Source organism: Anabrus simplex, chromosome 5 (assembly GCF_040414725.1).
Source record: "Anabrus simplex isolate iqAnaSimp1 chromosome 5, ASM4041472v1, whole genome shotgun sequence".
In the NCBI taxonomy this organism is placed as follows: Eukaryota; Metazoa; Arthropoda; class Insecta; order Orthoptera; family Tettigoniidae; genus Anabrus; species Anabrus simplex.
This window is the reverse complement of record NC_090269.1, coordinates 13,712,978-13,733,979: the sequence shown is the minus strand read 5'-3', so window position 1 is coordinate 13,733,979 and position 21,002 is coordinate 13,712,978. Positions and strand designations below refer to the sequence as shown.

The following is a 21,002-nucleotide window of genomic DNA, read 5'->3' as shown; positions in this document are numbered from 1 at the left end:
TAGTTAATTAACAATAGCTTACAAAAGTTAGCTCGTAAACTTTAAAAACACAATTAGAGAGGTCTAAAATAATCAGACAACAATTTTACAGGTTGTGCTTGAAGCTCCCAGTTACAAATGTTCCTCGATCACTTCTGCTCCATTCAATCAGCAGTTAAGGAGACGGATCTCCCAGTTTTTACACCAAAAGTAAGAGCACCTTTGCTCTATCAATTAACACTTAGGAATCTATTTCCGAAATTTTACACTTTCCAGGCTTGTCAAAGGCAGATCCTACGTTTAACAAAATTAAACAGTATTGACTGTCTTAAGTGCTCAACAGTCTGATATCTTTAACAGGAAATAAATGGAAGTAACCAGGGCTAACAAGTACCTGTTCTACATGGCCTTTGATAAAAACAAAAGGTTAAATTATTGGCCTAAAAACCAAAACGATAAGGAGGCGAACTGTTGCACTCCTAGAAATTTACATTAAATGCATAAAACCGTATTTCGGCTTATGGCCCGAGGTTACAGAGGTTTAGCCTATACTACTGAGGTAAAAAATTAAATGACGTATGGCTTTTAGTGCCGGGAGTGTCCGAGGATAAGTTCGGCTCGCCAGATGCAGGTCTTTTGATTTGACTCCCGTAGGCGACCTGCGCGTCGTGATGAGGATGAAATTATGATGAAGACGACATATATACCCAGCCCTCGTGCCAGCGAAATTAACCAATTATGGTTAAAATTATCGAACCTGCCGAGAATCGAACCCGTGGCCACTGTGGCCAAAGGCCAGCACGCTAACCATTTAGCCATAGAGAAGGAGTCTTTTAACAGAATCATCCCTAATTACGAAACATTCGTCGAGCGGATTCATGCAGACATCTGAGCTTGCTGAAGGGACAAATTCGGTTCGATGGATGGCTAAGATTCACCTTTCTTTCCGAACTAAGTCATCAGGAAATTTAAACACTGAAATATTAGGCTGTTTTGAACTATAGTGGCTTCTGCAACCAGGTACGCAGCATAACGTGGGCATAATCCACAATGTTCACACACGTTTAAATCATTCAACACCATTGATAGCCTCACTGTTGCGAGGTTCAGATCAGTTTACAAGTCACTCGCAAAAAAATGAAGCAGCCGGCTACTTGTATGAGGTAGCACCGAAAGTGGAGGGGGAGCCTTATGGCCTGTCCATCTTGTTGGCCTTGCCCAAAGGGAGTTCCAATTGGACTTTTAAGAAATGCGTATTGTCACTGTATCGGGAGGTACACCCCAAACCCTGACATTTAAATGAAGCGCCTTGAAGAACGCTATCTATCATATAAAAATTGAAACATCTGGTACAAGAAGTTGGGACGTTGATCAAAAGATATCACTACTAAATGATGCAGTAATATGCTATTTTAAAGTTTCCTAAACTGACTGGATTTCTTTGTTTTGTTTTGGTGTATCACAGAAAGCTCGGACTTTTCTCCATAGATGCCTTTATTAAAGAACTGATGCCATGCACTCTGGTGCAAAGTGGAATAACAGGAGATTTAAAGAAGTTTTGTGTTTATAGGTTTTCTTAACTGAATTGACTTTCATTATTTTTGATATTTCAAGGTTTGCAACACTTCCTTCTCATCCCGCCAGCTTTGGTTTCGGACCAATCAGAAATTTTGCATATTTATTTTTCAGCCAATCATAGGCTTCTTATAACTTTTTGTCTGTCTAATAAAATGAGAGGGGGTGTCCGGATTTAGTCCAGAGCCTTCTCAAAACTTCCTCTCGGATATAAAAGCTGTCGCTTTTTCCAGTTAACTTGTCTTTTTGATCGTCGTCTTACTGAGTGTGTGTGTTAAGACAGGAGGTAGGGGCCTCAATCTTCGGCAGGCAGAACTTCAGCTAAGGTAATGGCCAACAGTTTTTCCATTTAAGTAGTTATCTCCGCAGGCTGACCCGAGGGGAAGGTTCCAATCTTTAACTATGTAACTGTCAATTTCCTAAAATGAAAACTTCCTTCCTTCTCATATAAAATTTCATGTAAGTTCCAAGGACTTAAACTGTAAATCGGGGATAGAGAGTGCGTTACCCTCCCTAATTCCCCTTCAATTAATCTTGAGGTGACTACGATTTTGTAACTGCTTTTCTCTTGTAAATTGTGAATTAACTTGTCCATCCAGTCACCTTAGTAGTTCGGGATTTGCCTCTGCACCATCGGGCCGCATGCCCAAGTAGGGTCTTAATCTTGGTTTTCAAGGATCGCAAGTATACGCCTCCACACATTTTTGAGTTTTGGCCAATAATTTAACTGTTCTTTGTCACGAAGGCCCATTAGAATGGGTAATAGATACACCTGTGTACAGTAGACTAAAAGGTAATTAATATGGTATTGTAAATTGCAGGTTGTGCCTAGAGAGGCATGAAGGTGTAATTGTATTGAGCAGTGACGCTCTTTTCTGTCTTGTAATATTTAATGGTTACCTTGAGTAGGCCGTAAGAGTTCGGGAGCGCTGTCTCCTTGGTAGAATTTGTAGAGCGTGTAAGCTCTTTTGTGGTATGGTAATACATTGTAATGTAATAGTGTTCTATTGAGTGAAGCCTTTGGATGACCGTAATTTGTAACCGTTGGAAAAAAAGTGCTCCTGAAAATTGTGTTTTGGGAGATATCTCCCCTTGACTATCTAACTAAACGCAACATTTGCGATGTTGGGACATTGTAAATTATGAGCTTGAAGCTTAAGATTTTAAATCACCAATTCTTGGTTTCTCTTGTTTGTACCAAAATAGCTCTGTACCTGAAATCATGATCTTTCACCAAGTGAAGGGGTTTGTTGAGATTTAATATCTGAAAAGATATACACATTTATTTTAAAGTCTTAAATTAATCTTTGACTATCGTAGATAGATCCATTCCCACCATCATCTTCTTTCACCTCTGTGATCCACGAAAACACGGTAACAGTCAAAATTCATCTCGGCGACCCCAAAGAGTATGGATTCTAACACTCTTTTCGATTGTTTTTATATCTCAACCCCCCTGCCCCTTACCACAAAGATGCTGAACTTGGTCTTTAAAAAATTTCCGGAGTGTCACTATTCATCTCAGCGACCCCTAAAAGTATGTGTTGCGAACGACGAAACAACATATCGGCCGCACATAACAAAGTTCAGTTCCATAGGCGCACAAATACAATTTTCAAACAAATCAAATGGAGGACCAGACTGCCCCAAACGAGCAGACACAAACACATCAGTCACAAGGTGATTCAAACATTTATTACACATGAATAAAACACTGCACATTTACACATTATGTACAACAAATTCGGAGGTACACCAAAATACGTGTACTGCTGCCGGTCGCCATGTTCAGTGTCTGTGTATAAAACAAACGCAGCAGCACATTGCCAACTGTTACAAAATGAAATGCGGCAGACGAGTACCAACACAAAAGCCGCAACATACTCCCCCCTTTGAGGGATCTCAACACTCAAAATCAAAGTCAAGTGTTCATGTTCATCACAGACAAATTAATAAAAAAGTAAACCCAGATACAACATATACAAATATACAACTATACAATATCCTTGGGCAATGGACACAATTTCACTATGGCACGGCGCAAAAGACCAGTTTTAGTCTTTACACTGACCACACGAGTAATATTGTCACAACCAGGATGGAGCTCCTGGATTATACCAGTCTTCCAAACCAGAGGAGGAAGGTTATCCTCTCTTAGAAGCACTAAATCTCCCACAGTTGGAGTCCACTTTCCTACAGAAGACCATTTACGTCTTTGTTGAAGTGATTGTATGTATTCTTTTGACCACCTCTGCCAAAAATCGTGATACAGCTGTTGCACCAAATTCTATTTAGTTAGACAGGAGTGGGAGCTGTTGGATATGTCTGGAGAGGGGATAGAGGTCAATCGTCTCCCTACTAGAAAATGTCCAGGTGTCAAATAGCATTGATCATTGGGGTCGTCAGTCATTGAACAGAGAGGTCTCGAATTCAACACAGACTCAATTTGATACAAAAGAGTACTCAGCTCTTCAAAATTAAGAATGCATTTTCCTAGGGTCCGCTTTTAAAGTGATTTTGTGGACTTTATTCCAGCTTCCCAAAGTCCACCGAAATGAGGACTGGAGGGTGGAATAAACTTCCAATTCACATTCAAATTAGATGAATATTCCTCTATTTCAGTAGAGCTATCCTTAATAAATCTTAATAGCTCATTATTGGCTCCAACAAAATTTGTGCCATTATCACTCAAGATGAGATTTGGAAATCCTCTACGCGCCGTGAATCTTCTAAATGCGGCGAGGAAGTCCTGAGTCGTTAGACTCTTCACCGTTTCAAGATGTATTGCCTTAGTGACAAGACAAACAAAGAGAGCAATGTACGCTTTAAACTTTATCTTACTCCTCGGGTTATCACCTTTAATGATGATTGGGCCACCATAATCAAGACCAACCTTAACAAAGGGTAATGATGGCTCAACTCTATACGAGGGTAACTGACCCATTATGTGAGTGGTGAGTGGAGGTTTGCTCTTGAAGCACTTGTAGCATGAATGGATCACACCACGAACAACTGTCTTCCCACGTGGAATCCAAAATATGTTACGCAAGGAAAACAATACAGCCTGAGGGCCGGAATGCAATAGCATCTCATGTTCATGTTTAACAATCAATTTAGTAACAAAGTGTTTCGGAGGAAGAATGATGGGGTGTTTTTCATTGTATTCCAACTGAGAATTCATGAGTCGACCACCGACTCTCAACAACCCGTAATCGTCGAGGAATGGATTCAAAGTTTTCAATGTGCTCGAAGAGGCAACTACATGATTAGACCTCAAGTCATGAAGTTCCTTACCATACTCAATAGCTTGCATCAGACTTATTTTCATTTCACTTATCATCAGTTCTTCAGGGGTGAGTGGACCAATGACACGAGCATCCTTAGTGGAGCGAACATTGGTAATAAATCTCAGAACATAGCTATAAACTCGCTTAAGTTTGAGAAAGGACGAAAACTTCTCTAACTAAGGTGGGTACATGTTAACTAGCAAGACTCTCAAAGAGGGTTTCGATTCTGCATTCACAGCAGATGGTGTATTACTGGCAACAAAATCAGGGTACACGGAGGACAATTCGTGCAACCAGGAGGGACCATGCCACCATACATCAAGAGAAAACATTTGTGAGGGTAAAACACCTCGAGACAAGTGGTCAGCTGGATTGCTGTGGGTCGGTACGTGTCTCCAATCTGAGACTGAAGTGAGGGATTGAATTTCAGCAACTCTATTAGCGACAAAGGTTTTCCAACAATTGGCGGGTTTCTGTAACCAACACAGAACTATCGTGCTGTCAGTCCAGCAGTATGTTGAGAAAGGAATGTGCAATTTCAGCGATTCAGTTACCTTACTCATTAGGCGAGAAAGCAATAGAGCAGCACAAAGCTCTAAACGGGCAATAGATTGCTGTTTTAATGGAGCAACTCTCGATTTAGAAGTCAAGAGGATCACTGATACCTCATCATTATCAGATACTGTCCTAATATACACACAAGCACCATAGGCAGCTTCTGAAGCGTCAGAAAAGCCATGGATTTCAATAACCTTATTCTTAGCAAAGGGCATTACATTTCTTTGCACTCTGAGGTCATTAAGCAAGGGGAGCTCACTGTAGATAGCATTCCAGATTTCGATAATTTCAGATGAAGGTTCTAACACAAAATCCCAATCAATTTTCAACTGCCAAAGAGACTGCAGGATAAGTTTGCACTTAACTACGGCACATCCTAACAATCCAAGGGGATCAAATATGGAAGCAATGATAGTGAGAATGCTTCTCTTAGTGACTTCCTTAGGTGCTTTCTTAAAGTTTATTTGAAACTGAAACTCATCACATTTAGGATTCCACACGATACCTAATGTTTTAATAGCTTCATCCTTAGTGAGGTTACAAGGTGACAACATTTCTCTATCCTCTACAGGGACATTGGCAAGAGCTTCTGGACAATTTGACGTCCATTTTCTAAGATGAAAATGTGCACTATCAAGCACAGAAGAGATTTCTGATTGAAGCTCCTTAGCTTCTTCAACTGAACTAGTACCTGTCAGCAGGTCGTCAACATAAAAACAAGAGCGAATGATCTCTGATGCAGTGGGGTGAGATTCCTTGTGTTCATCAGCAAGTTGAACTAGACATCTCGTGGCAAGAAAAGGGGCGGAACTTGTACCGTATGTGACAGTAGTAAGACGGTAGTCCTTGATTTCTTCATCAGTAGATTCACGCCACACAATTTTCTGAAGATTTCTGTGGTCAGGATGAATTAGCACACATCTATACATCTTAGCAATGTCAGCCGTAAGAGCAACAAAATAGGTTCTGAACCTTAAAACAATGGACAGCAAGTCAGGCTGAATAGTAGGACCTACCATTAACATAGAATTCAATGCTATCCCATTTGATGATTCACAACTTCCATCAAAAACAACTCTCAACTTGGTTGTAGTGCTAGAATCCTTGATTACACAATGATGGGGCAAGTAAAAGCTTAAAGAGTTAGAGGTCTCTGGAGGTGCAATTTCCATGTGACCCATTTCACTGTATTCACGCATGAAATCTACATACTTCCCTTTCAAGTCTGGAAGCTTAGCAAATTTATTTTCCATCTGTTTGAGCCTTCTAACAGCGTTATGCTTAGACTCAGCTACAGGTGGCACTTCAGCACGAATAGGAAGTTTGACAACAAACCTACCAGAATCATCTCTTTGAACACTATTCACAAAGTGTTCTTCACAAGCCCTTTCTTCAGGAGTAAGAACTGGTTGATGAAGTTCTTCAAGCTCCCAAAACCTTTGGAGTTTAGTGTCAATAGAATCAAGTTTTACAAGATTGGCACGACGAGCATGGCATTATTCTTAATGCACGACTCAGGGAAAGTGCCTGATAGCACCCAACCAAATTCGGTGTCTAATAAGGCGAGATAACCCTTCTTATGCAAAATGTTAGAAGACACAATTTCATAGTAGACGTCAGCACCTAGCAAAATATCAATAGTAGAGGGCTGATTAAATGTCCTGTCACTCAAAATAATATCATCAGGAATAACCCAATTGGAACAATCAATTTCCTGCGCAGGGAGTGGACTTGTGATTGTGTTCAGGAGACACATTCGAATTGCCTATACCAACAATAGGCAGACGACAAGACCTAGTACGGATACCAAGCTTCTTGACAAGATCAGAAGTCACAAAGGATAATTGACTCGCAGAGTCTAACAAAGCTTTAACTAGTATAATCTCTCCTGAGCTATTTTTTATTCCTACACACGCTGTGCTCAGTAAAACATTAGAACCTAGTCCTGAAACAACCTTCATAGCAGTGGGTGAAACAATTGCAGAACTTGTAGCATTCATATTATTATTGTTATTATTGGGACTTGTTTGTTCCTTGTGAACCAATAAGTTTTGGGGCCCATTACACTGGGAGCATTTGTTTTGCTTACAATGTTTAGAAACATGAGAAGCGGAAAAACAAAGATAACAAAGTTTATTTTCCATCACAAACTTGCGACGGTGATCAATGTTTGCTTGTTTGAACTTTCTACAATCAGAAATGTTGTGATTATCAAGTTTGCAAAACCTACAATTCAAGGAAGTGCTATTGTTGGCAATGTGAAAGGCTTTTAGGTTGGATTTTAAGTCTCGTTTTTGCTCAATAACAGGTTTCTTGCATTCTGTCAGCTCTAGTGTTTGACATTTTCTTTCCAAGAAATCAATTAAATTATTTAGTGTGGGAATATCAGTAGAGGCAAATTTGTTTTCCCATTCACTTCTATGGTTGGACTTGATCTTACTTAGAATCAATTCCTGTAGCAAAATTTCATGTAGTGGAACCTGGCCCTCTAAATTGTCAACAGCACTAAGATCAGATTTTACTTGGTTTATCAATTTGCGATATTCAACGGAAGATCCACTAGTACAATTATGGAGATTGAGCAAATGTTTTACATGCTGTGAAACAATCAAGCGTTTGTTATTGTACCTTTCATCAACTAAATTCCAAGCAACAGTGAAATTATCAGCACATATGGATAGGTTATCTAACAAATCCCTGGGTTCGCCTTGAAGAGACGACAATAGGTAGTGTAGTCTTTGCACATTGTCAATGCGGGTATTGTTAATAACTAAGCCTTGAAAGGTGTTCCTGAAACTCAAGTATTTTGTCAAATCTCCTTTAAAAACAGGCAATTCAATGGGAGGAAGCTTCAAGCTACAGCTAGATCGAATAGAGTTATCAGAGACAATGGATGTGTTACTAGGACTCCTGGGTCTTTCAAATGAACAAAGCAATTCTTGAATCCTACCAACTATTGTATCATACCTGTTTTCAAATTCATCATGCTCTCTGAAGTGAGTTTCGCTAGATTTTGAGTCTAATTCACATTCTAAATACTCCCTAACTGCGCTGAATTCCTTCCAAATTTCTGGCAACCTATTCTGTTTGGAGATCAGTTCGTAGTGGTTGATATTATCTTGCTTTAAGTAATTTTCAAGGTGAGTTAATGACCTTTTAAGTAGACCACGTTTTTGAACAGCCTTTGCTTCGGATTCAAACACCATGATGAATACCGGTAGTTCAGGTAATCAATTATTGACAAGATAATAATAGAAATCAATCCTACAACTATGGTGACTATACAAACAATAAGCCCTATAATCAGTGCACTGCATTCATTTGCATTGTTAGAATGAGTGAGTCTTTGAATGGAACCAACAATGTAGGTAGATGCACAAAAGCATGATATAACGTATAATAAACCACGTACGTTCTAAAATATGCAAAATACACAAAGCGGCCCAACAAATTATTAGCACGAAATCGTATAATGCCCATGAGAAGTCAAGACAAATCTGTTATTCTATACACGGAAAGTGCTAGCAGTAGGGTTAGGATATCAGGCAGGATGTCTACCCTAGTCAAGATAGGAACAATAAAGACAAATGGAACAGACTTACAGTACATGGCGGTGCTGTATCATTAATCGTCACTACCACTGGAAACACTCCTTGGCTGGAATCACATGCCCAAAGTGACTGGAAAGTCCAAAGGATGACGTCTGCGATGTAATGTTCACTGGAGTCCCTCGAACATCAGGGTATCAGATAAAGGCTGGCGTAAACAGCTCACAAGAACAAATGCAATAAATAGCACGTGGTAACTTCCACAGATTGTTAACGTGCGATATCAAAGCAGTTCCAAAACAATGTAGACTTCGTTGAAATCTCAATATGACGAATTCAAACATTCGTAGTAATTAGCCTTAAGCACGACATCCTGGTGCTTTTATACAATAACTGTTCACGATGCTTTTCGCGCCAAGTTCGTTGCTATGTTCAAACGGCGATTGCAGGCAGCAATTCATGACGATAACAATTTTTAGGTGACTAGCACAATGTTCAAAGTTCACAATGATTCTCATCGCGGCCCGGAAGGACCAAAATTTTATGTTGCGAACGACGAAACAACATATCGGCCGCACATAACAAAGTTCAGTTCCATAGGCGGACAAATACAATTTTGAAACAAATCAAATGGAGGACCAGACTGCCCCAAACGAGCAGACACAAACACATCACTCACAAGGTGATTCAAACATTTATTACACATGAATAAAACACTGCATATTTACACATTATGTACAACAAATTCGGAGGTACACCAAAATACGTGTACTGCTGCCGGTCGCCATGTTCAGTGTCTGTGTATAAAACAAACGCAGCAGCACATTGCCAACTGTTACAAAATGAAATGCGGCAGACGAGTACCAACACAAAAGCCGCAACAGTATGGATTCGACACTGTTTTCTATTATTTGTAAATCTCACCACTTCAGCCCCTGCTTCTAAAGGTGTTTAGGGTGTCTTATCCCCACGCAGTTTGTCTTCTTATACTAAGTCATATGTGTACCAAATTTGGTTTAAATCGCTCCAATTGTTTAAGAGGAGATATGGTAAAAACCCACTCACATACATACATACATACATACAATGACTATGACTTTTATATATGTACTAGCTGTAACACGCGGCATTGCCCGAATAATTTTTCAAAGTTTACCTTTAAGATTTGTATTACCAGTTAGTTATGTGTGAAGTGAATATTTATAGAATTCCAATTTGAGACCTTGATTGCTATTTTAAGACCTGTTATGGAGTTTTAGAGTTATTTTAGTTGTTTTGATTTCAAGTTGTATATTATTTACTTTTCGATTAAAACTTTGTCCTTGTGGAAGCTCGAATTGACTGAGAAGTTTATGATCCTTCTGATGTGAAAGAACATGTAATCACCTTTCATAAGGTTTTATTAAACTTAAGACGACCAACTGGTGCAGTGGCAACAGTAACATCTGACTAGAAAGTGTCAGAGAAAATATACAAATAAGGCAACTTTAAAGCTGGATTAAGACATGTCAAAGAGATCACACAAATAAATTATATCACCTTCAAAGTGACAACAATGTGTATTTACCCTTGCGGTGTAGATATGATATGATACAACTGTCTTTGAGACTGCCACCAATCATCCTTGCAACCCCGAAAGCAGTGGGGTCAACTCTCATCTCGATCACTTTAGACTATTTACTTTTAAGCCCCTTTTAGCTCCCCGTCTCAACGGAGGCTGAAATAGGACTTAAACTGAATCGGAAGCGTCATAATTCGTCCCAGCGGCACATAAGCAGTGGATTCAACATTAACACGTGTTTTTTTTCATTATTTTTATATGTCATCCCCTCACATTTCCCACGCCCAATGGGAGTAAGTATATTGAATACCCATAGTATTTTTTCCGGATGGTAAGTCATATGTGTGCGAAGTTTCGTTGAGAGCTATTCTGGAACATACCCACACACATCCATAATCTCGGTTATTTTTATATTCAGTTTCAACCATTCTCGGCCTCCACACTGATTTCGGCTGAAGTATGACTTAACCATCCAGAGTGTTACAATTAAATTCAGCGACCTCGTAAACAAAGTATTCCACATCATATAAAACATTTTCGTTTATTCTTATACCTCACCCACACCCCTAGGAGTGCTAGGGGAATTTTTACCCAAGTGTGTGCTTTTAGATGGAAAGTTATATGTGTACCAGTTTTATGTGAGAGTTACCCTGGACATTTCATTTTTCAATCCTCCTCATCTCCATGTCGATGGGGACTGAACATGGACTTCAACGATGTCCGGAGTGTCATAATTCACCTCGGCGAACATAAAAAGTATGGACTGTCCATTAATATTTGTCGTTGTGTACGTCACCCCTGAGCTTAGAGACCTATCCACGTCTAATGATTCTAATGCTGGTAATTCCGGAGAGAATAGAACAAAAATGAAGTAAATCGCTCCAGTGGATCGGACGAACCGATTTGCCAAATCAGTTTTTAGTACACTCTTTTAATATTGGAATAATTGCAATGCTTAAGATAGCGAGTTGATGGATGACCTAAATAATATTAAAACTATACAAAAGAACACATTATATTTTTGAAAAATTCCTTATACAGCTTCCGGATAAACTATATCAAATCTCCTTTCATTTGGAGCTAAGCTGTATAGTGTGTTCTCCTTTCCAACTCTTGAACCCACGTACAGCTTTCCATTAGAAATGTACCGTTTCCGAAGATCGATCCTACAGCTGTAAGCGGTTGTCCTTGTGGCTTTTTATAATGAATACTACTTCGCCCCTCTTTCTGTATTTTTATAATTCACAAGTGAATCTCAAAATGATCTCCTTCACATTTCATGTATTTACTTGGGGGATATAAGCCAAGTATTTAAGGGCATGTATACCGTGGCTGATGGACGATATGATATCTCACTTTACCTCTTCATGAACTGTTTGGAAACAATCATTCCGGTTATAGGTCACCGGTGTAATTTATACTCGAAGTCATATATTTCTCCAACAGTTTGAAAAAAGCCAATATCCGACCTCTTCAAAAACTTCTCCGCCTCCTCAAAAATTTGTTGACTTCAGACAAAATCGTATTTTGTCTATGATACGTAAAGGATTATAGGAGATTATTTACCAATAACTCACTTCGTATCTAAGTACTCATTCCATTCTTAACACGTTTCACTCTGGTTTTTGAACTGACAGCACTTCTTAAGTCACTGATGATGTCAATTTTACAATGAAGAGAACAGAGCTAACACTTATTTACGCAATGAATTTCACAGAGTTCTTCACTATCTCCTCAGACTAAATCACACACAATAGACATATCTCTGTCAACTCTTTCTTGGTTCGAAACTTTCCTGCAAGGGCGATATCGACATGTAGTATTATTTTGACAAATAGAACTTATCTGAATGATCTAGTGTACATTCTGGCGTTCCTCAGGGATCCATGTTAGGCCCAGTTTTGTTTGCACAGTATATAAACGATCTGCCTGGAGTTCTACGCCACACGAGGGATCTTATGTACGCTGTTGATTTACAGACCTATTACATTTTTTCGTGATTCGTGTCAATTAATATAATAGAATATAATAGAAATTAAATCTAGATATAGATGTCATAATTTGACATCAAATGTAAATAAAACCATGGCTACATTTCTAGGATATCGAACAGATTTATCAAAACTTTGCAAAAGGGACTTCCCCCCTGTAATTTTAAACGGATCTGTTGTCAAGTATCGCGAATATGATAAGTATTTAGTCGTTGTATGCCAAAGATTTGGTCATGGAAGTGTTTTGTACATTCCATCAGTTTCGTAGAAATTTGAAGTATCTTCCTAATGAAAATATTTATTAATATAGGCTAAAAGTAATAAAGGGGCATATTTTTGTCAGGTTATTAAAATAAAACAGTTCCTTCATCTTAAACCTTCTATTGTTCCTGGAAAAATGTGTTGATTCAAACCATGGTACTTCCTAATTTGAATTATGGTGCTGCTATTTACAGAAATATAATACCAAGCTCCAACGAGTGCAGAATTCTTCAATATTCGTAAAAATGGTCTTGTAACATCGTATTACAAGACCACAGACTGGTTCAAACTTACGAATAGAAGATTATACGCAGCTGCTTTCTTTCTGCTCAGAGTTTTAAAATCTAAATCTCCCTCATAATTTTCCAAGTCCATTGTTCATATGAGTCAAGTGTATGACCGGGGCAATAGTTGCAGCTAACACACTTCATCTTTCATAGCATCGTACAATAAGGTGCAGTAAGTAGTCGTTTATTCTCACTGCCTAGGTATTATACATTGACATTAAACTATATGATATACAGGTAAGTATTGTTAAAACTCAGAAAAAAATTCAAATACCACTACGTTTCCACTTATCAAGTCATGTAAGTGAATTTTCAACAATGTAGCTTTCTGAAATGTTCAAGGAAATTTTAGCATGTCCTAGATATATTTAGCATTTAAACTTAATATAGCCTCAGTATGAAATTGTATCTTACGTTCCTTTATTTCTCTTCTTTATTATTATTATTATTATTATTATTATTATTATTATTATTATCGTCTTGTTTTCTATGACGTGGCTCAGGCTATGGAGGCTACTTTCTACGGATAATATTTACGTGAAGAAAGTACTGTACCAGGAAAAGTTTTTGGGGAAAGGGCATGAGTAGGTCCTCAGGGAGTGGAACTTGGTTTTGGAGCCGATACAGAGTAGGATAGATTCGCAGAGCGAATAATAGATGGTTAAAAAATTTTTTTACAATTTATTAATTCTTCACCCTGCAATATGATTATTGGACTCAAATCTGGCATTGAAATTAAAAGTTTGAACGTTATCTTCCTGAATTCTCTTCAGGAAAATTAAATGAATATCACTGATTCCAAAGTCTTTCATATGTGAGAAGACGAGGTATTAGATTTCCACCTAAAGTCTTTCTAAATATGAGCACACACTTGTAATTGCAAATTGACACGAGAAATTAAATTTCTGTTAAAAGTTTTCAGTTTTCAGTTTGTAAACCTTGATGTATAGCACACTTGAAAAGCCTAAAGTCTTTCTATGAGATATGAAAATTAAATTTGAAAATTAAATTAATCACTTCTGAGAAACTATGAGAACTCTGAAATATTTGTTCACACGCGGCACTGAAGTTTCCACTTTTCAAAATTAATGAGAAAATTTTAGTCAGTTTGTTACTACTCACTTAATGAAAGAAATGTTGCTACAAATGTTGAAGGATGGACATCTGGAATGTTCCGTGGAGAATCAGGGTCGGCGATGTTCCCTTAACACACCATGTTGACGTCCCCCGATGAGGTGATGACGGCTGGAACTGGATCGTGTAGAATTGCAGCTCGTTAAGGTGATTTTTCGCACACGAAAAATTCACTTAGTGCGAGTAGTTATCACTGACACTGTCATTTACTGTTGAACACAGTTTATGGCGTAATTGAACTTTAAGACGTTAAATGAATAATCACAGTCCTTCCTGTATGAAATACTATTTAAAGTCGTTACTGAAACGTCCATAATTACACAGTTCACACTTGAAAAGGCAAATCATAGTCTATAACCACAGTCTTTGAACACGGTCATTAAGTCACTAAGGATTATTTTCTGATTATCTTGTTATTATAACGTCATATTACCTCAGAAAAAGTTCTTAGTATTCACCCAGATTACCACTGTAAGTCGTATACTAATATGGCGTGAATAAAGAAATACAGTTCAATACTCGAAAAGAAATGAGTTCTGGTAATTCTACACATTAGTTTCTGTAGAAGTTGAATATCATGTGAAGTAAACTAAGTCTACACGTAATGATATATTCTGTGAACGTTAAATATTTGGTATTTTCACTTCAATAAGTTCACTCGTATTATATTCTCAAATGTCATTAGAATTAGACTGTAGTCGCGACGCGATGTACTAAATACAGTGCGAGGTCTTTTATAATTTTGTCGGCGATATAACTTCGTGTTCCGGAAACGCGACGCAAGTACTTTCACCGTGACTGCGCGGACATACTGTACGAGGGTCGGTCTCTCCTCTGTCTCACTCACACACATCTGTGTACTCGTCCTTGTACTGCACTGCTCTACTTGTTAGCCTTGACATATATATGCCGGCGCTGGGAGGGGTGGTTTCTCTTGGCCATGTGACCGTGAGTGTATAATTTTCTTAGACTTTAAATTATTATAACTCTACAACCATGGGGTGGATTAATTCGAAATTCACAGGGATTAACTTTTATGACGTCCGCTACAATTCAGCGTTTGTCCCGTTGAAATTGGTTTAGGCGTTGAAAAGCTTGCGAAAAGAAAATTCTTTTCGAGAAATATCTCTAGGGGAGGTGAGCTTCGAGCGACAGGTGACGTCACTTGACTTCGCCTAGTGCACTCGTGAAGTCTGGCACATGCTGGAACACTCCTTTATTTAAATTTTCGTACGTCGGACGGATATTTTATGCTGGAATAACGTTTCTTTCGATTGATATGGGCCAGGACATAGGCTTTCCTGGTACAGTACATTATCCTGGATAGGTTCTGTACATTATGTTCTTATATGTAAGTAACGTTTGTGTACGGGGGATACACATTCCCCGTCCAGTTGAACTGCGTGCCTTCTAGAAGTACATCTGTGCTGTGAATCCTAAACTATGTATCTGAAGATACTTAATCTTTAGATGTCTTTAATATCGGCCTATGTGCCTTCTCTGACGGGAGTACGGACTATTAATTTTTAAGGGAATATTCTATTGTTAATGTTGATAAACCTTAAGTGTTTGTAGAATGTTTTTAATTGCTAAGGCTATCAGCATATCTACGGCTCCCTTCCTCTTTAGTTATTAACCAATCAGGTATTTTGTGAATTTTTCTCAATGTTGGGGTGTGTACAGGCGTTCTGCCTAGCTCATGAGAGTTTCGGAACTTTCCCCTCTGGGTTGCTATAAGATCTGGGTGCTCTTGACCGTATTGTTACCTTCATCGCTCCGGTCTAGTGTGTGTGTACGACGTAACTTAGGAGGCAGGGACAGCCTTGCCGTCGTCAAAAGGCCTAACAATTCAAGAGAATGGCAGACATCTCTTAACATTTAATATCTCCAGGCAGTTAACTTGAGGGGAAGGTTATGTATTCATCTCTTGGAAGGCGAGTAATAAATTCACCTGTGAGAGCAAGAGTATTACTATCTATGTGAAGAAAATATTTACTGACCAAATACCTCACTGGACTGATCACACGGGTACTGAGACGATGGAGTTTTTTTAAATCAGAAGGGATCAAATACATTAGTGGAAACAGGAGATTTTCCACCGTCAATAAAGACTTTACCTGGCTGAAAGAAAGAGGATTACCTTTATTATCAATGAACGTTTAAATTATACTTTCAGAACATCGTAGCAATACCAAACTTAAGTGACAGTACCCATTTATACGCCACATATCTTAATGTATATTTTATACGCATATCTCGTCATCAAGAGGTTTGATTCCGACTCTGATTTGGGGAGAACCCACGTCACAAGCTGAGACGTCGGTCGTAGAGAAGTGCTTAGTGAAGTAATCTTACTCAGGAAACTTAAGTAAGTCTATTGTCCTCACGGTGAATGGGTGTTATTACTGTTTGAACTGCGAGAATGACAATGACAGGTGACTGGAACTGTTCTAAGTCTTGTAGTCATTGAATTCAGAAAAATACAATATCTGCTCTGAATGAAATCTCTTAGAAGAGGGCTACTATATAGAATAAAATGGTCGTGCTCAGACATGTATGAAGGATTATAATAGTTAATTTTCTATAAATATACTACTTAAACTAAATACAGGCATCATATTTTGAAATGCCGAATTTCTCTTCGCTTTGCACTAGCTTCCAGTATAAGTTCGATATAAGTTTCTAGTTTTGAAAGTTTTCAATATTTTTCGTAGCCTACCTGTATCTCACAAACTACTGAATAGATAACACACAAATATTCATCGATGCTTTAAATTATATAAAAACGCTACTGATCCAAATCTGTCGCAAGTTGCTTCCTGAATTATGAATTCTTATGCCTATATCATATTCATTCTCCTCAAAAACCACTTAAAGATACAGAATTCTAAACCTCATTCAAATCACAAAGACGACTCAAATTCAGTTCGTTTAGTATGAACTAATTATTTTATTTCTACATGAACATGTTTTAGATAAAGCCAGTACGTAAATTAATTCTGAAACTTCAATATTGGCGATATGAGTTATTTCACCTTCTCTAAGTATTTAGGGTAGGGCAAGACAAATTCCGGGCTCCAGGTCACCAAGAAGCCTAGAATTCTTTGGCGCCTTCTTTTTCAAGGAGTATGATTTACCCCTTTACATAATTAATTCCTGGTTTGGTTTCGCTGAACTGTTGCATGTAATAACACACAACCTCTTGACACTCCATACGATTTATCAAACTCGGTTGAACAAGAGAATGATGTTAAGTAACAGCCACTAGGGGCCGCGGGGCTCGTCTTAACTCTTAGCTATGGTCTTTCGTATGGCGGATACGAAAAGTTGGATTTTTAGTCCAAGTCCCGTGCGACATGTCGTGCATGTCACTTCAAGGGGACCTAACGGGAAAAGCTAAAGATCCATTTTACTTTTTATCGATAGGGAAGATATTAAGGGAGGTGTCATCAACGTAAGACCGTTATGCCAGTGGTCAGAGATATAATATGCATTCTGAGAACCACGGAGAATTTTGCACAACTTCGGGCCAGAAACAGTAACGTACAATAAATTCTGAAATCATCCTCATTCTCGCTCAACTTTGTTCAGCTTTATCATATTTCAGGTTACTGCAAGCGCTTTCGTAGGAAAATATCTCTTTAACATGTCACATTAAACGTGTTAATAGAGCCATATTTTTCGCATAAACTCCTGAAGGAAACATGTGATCCACTACAATCTGCCGTGCGAAGAACAGGTACAAATGCTTGTATGATTGTTTTTTGATTCATTTTGGCCCACTAGGGGCCACGGGGCTCAACTTAACACTTAGCTATGGTTTTCTGCTTTTTCTTGGTCCAGTACGCTTTTATTTTCTGGCTGTTGCCTGCTTCATTCCATCCGTCCACTTAGGTCTGGTTGTCTCTGTACTCTTCTTGCTTGTGAGAGACAGTAGGGAAACTCCCTGTGTGATGTCCTGTCGGTACTGAGATCGGTCCTCTCTGCTCTCTAATGGGATATGTAGTTCCTCTAGGTCTGATTTTATTGAGGTGATCCACTTGGTCTTGAAAGCCTTTCCCCTACTTGTCACTGTGAGCATCCTGTTGGTGAGCCTGCTGGGTTTCAGGAGGGTCATGTGCCCGTATAAGGCCAGTCGCCTTTTCCACATGCATGTGACTATATCTTTCTGATGTTCATAGAGCTCGTTTTGTGCCATCCTCCTCTCTATTCACATGAGTGAGTGTTATTAGCTGCCGCTCCTCGGGGGCCCGGGTTGTATTTGCGGTACTTCCAGAAATTTAAGAATGGTAGCAGGACTGGTATCTGGTTGAAATTGCACTCCTCCATTGGGGGTGTGCCTCAAAAGAGCTGCACCACTTCGATGTGAGGATACGAGCTGACTTTATCTTCCTCTCCTATGGGTCCTAGTATCCTCCTCGAGATCTTCCTTTCTTTAAGTTCTAGTTCCCTGAGAGGGCCCTTTCGATTCATCAAGGGACACTCAGAGGCGTAGAGTACTGTAGTGCTTCAGCTTTAGGTTCTTGGAGAGGCACTTGGAGGTGTAGATGTTTTTACAGGAATGATAGACCCCCTCTAACGTGGTGCACCTGGTGTCAATTGCCAAAGTTTCGTTCTCGCTTGCTGAGATCCATTCTCCTAAGTATTTGACTGCAGAAACTTTACTTATGCTGTTGCTAATAATTTATTACCGACAGCTCTCATATAAGTGCAACAAATATTCCGTTGATCATGTCTGGAGCTTTCGCTTTTAAATACTACTCAACTGCGCGCATTCTAAAACCTCGCTTCCAAACTACTGGACCTTTTCATTTTTGTCGCTCCATAAATTTGCAGCCCTGGTCCCAGGTCTATAAGGCCCATGCCGTAACTAGAGATCAAACAGTCGCTGACTGACCGCTCAGTTGCAAGTTCCCATCACTAGATACGTCTTCTTAGGACGCCGCACGATGAGCCTAATGTTCAATGCCTTGAAGGTAGTCCTACGTATCACCCACACTCGTACTTGTACGAAATGCGAACGCCGAATTGGTTTATACTCAGTTTGCTGACTGGGAACTCATAAGGCCCTTTACTCTCTAAAGTTTTGACTCAGAGATGCCTGGATATGAATGTTGACGTGTACGCATGCTTCATCAACTACAAAAGCTTTCGACTGTGTATCTCATGCAATACAACAGAGGACGTAGCTATATGTAGAGGCGTGCGACATGGCCATGTCCTTTCCCCTAACACTTTTAAATATCTAACTTGAGGTTGTGTTGTGCTTTTGTCGAGGATGATAACCTAAGGATCAAGATAAATGGGTATATCATTAATAACATCCGCTTTTCTGATGATACGGATGTGTTAGCCAGTAACCTTGCTGATCTTCAAATAACATTGTGAGGATGAGTGTCGTGTTTCGTCTTTTCATGGATATTGGTCAGACAAACGTGATTGTATTTTAAGACACCTAACCAGGCCTCCTTGCACATCATCAACACATTGTTCAGAATGTGTCATACTTGCAATATCCTGGTATTATAGTGACTGAGCATTGCGATCCCAAGAATGAGATCTTACCTTGGACTTGCCAAGCTAAAACTTTGTTCAATAGTATGAGGGCTCTATTCGCTAGTAGGGATATCATTGATAGACCTTAAATGCGCAATTCATTTTTTCTTTTAAATATGATGGTTTTTCATTCCAAAATTAATAGATTCTAAGCAGAAAAGTATTTTAAAAGATATTCGTCAAAATTAATGTATTTTTATTTGAATATTGAATTTTCACGACCACATTGTAATCGAAAGCGACTTTCAACCTATTAGGTCGTGTTACGTACATGTAGTACGTGTTGAAGAGATGTTAAGCACAGAACCAGTGGGATCCGAACCCACAACCTCCCGATTTCGCGTCGGTTGCTCTACCAATTGAGCTATGGTGGCCTACAGTGTGATGGTAGTAGTACCAGACCTGTAGCTTAGATCCTTTCCAACAGAACAAAGATGGCCTAGGCCCCTTCTTGAGAGGCGAATTGAAGCTTTCCAAATTAACTTGTACATAAGAATGCTTCGAATATCCCGGGTAGAAAGAAAGACCAATGGGAAAGTCCTCAACTTGCTAAATAAAAAAGAGAGCTTCTAGCAACCATCAAGCAGCGAAAGCTGAGGTACATGGAGCACATCATGAGAGGTAAACGATATGAACTTTTCATTCATGGAAAACCCGAATGAAAATGATCTGTGGGAAGAGTGAGTAATTCCTGGTTTAAAGACCTGCGCCACCGGTCTGGACGAAATTCCATTGACATTTTTGGAACCGCTGTTTCGTGATTTATAATAATAAATTGGATCTTCTAGATGCATGCCATGAATAAATCACATGCCACATTTAAAATAGAACAAACTTGTCTTCTTGCCTTACCTTCCCGTCGCTCTTGCGGTATGCGTCGTGGATCTTCCACACCAGCTCTGGTCCTGCGCTTGCAGTTTGTTTCCCGATTTCAAAGAACTGCACGATGGGGTTGTTGTCGAGAGCATTCTGGGCAGCACTGCCATGTTTAAACTTGGAGAACATGGCCGTTGCGGGCATTGGGGGGGTTCCTAGCACAACCTGCTCTAGTGCTGATCCCCCTCCCCAAAACTAACACTAACCAAGCACTAATCCTGAAAGTTACGCCTTCAAGCACCTGCTCAATGTACTTCGTTTATTGTCCAAACACAAATAACACCATGAACACACGTGGAAATTGCCTTGCTAATTAATTCGTCCCGTAATCACTTGGTGAGTAATTAAGTGTTGTTTTAGTACATCCAGCTAAATTACGTTTGAGGGAA

The 21,002-nt window shown here is 39.2% G+C and overlaps 1 protein-coding gene across 1 annotated transcript in view; it reads right to left on the bottom strand.

Annotated features, from left to right (window-relative positions):
• Positions 1 to 20,757, bottom strand: part of bma (SCY1-like protein bma) — a 1,798,985-nt gene extending 1,778,228 nt beyond the window's left edge. The window contains exon 1 of the mRNA XM_068227755.1: positions 20,590 to 20,757. Coding sequence (XP_068083856.1) covers positions 20,590 to 20,757 — 168 coding nt within the window. The remainder of the gene's footprint in view (positions 1 to 20,589) is intronic.
• Positions 20,758 to 21,002: the final 245 nt, after the last annotated feature.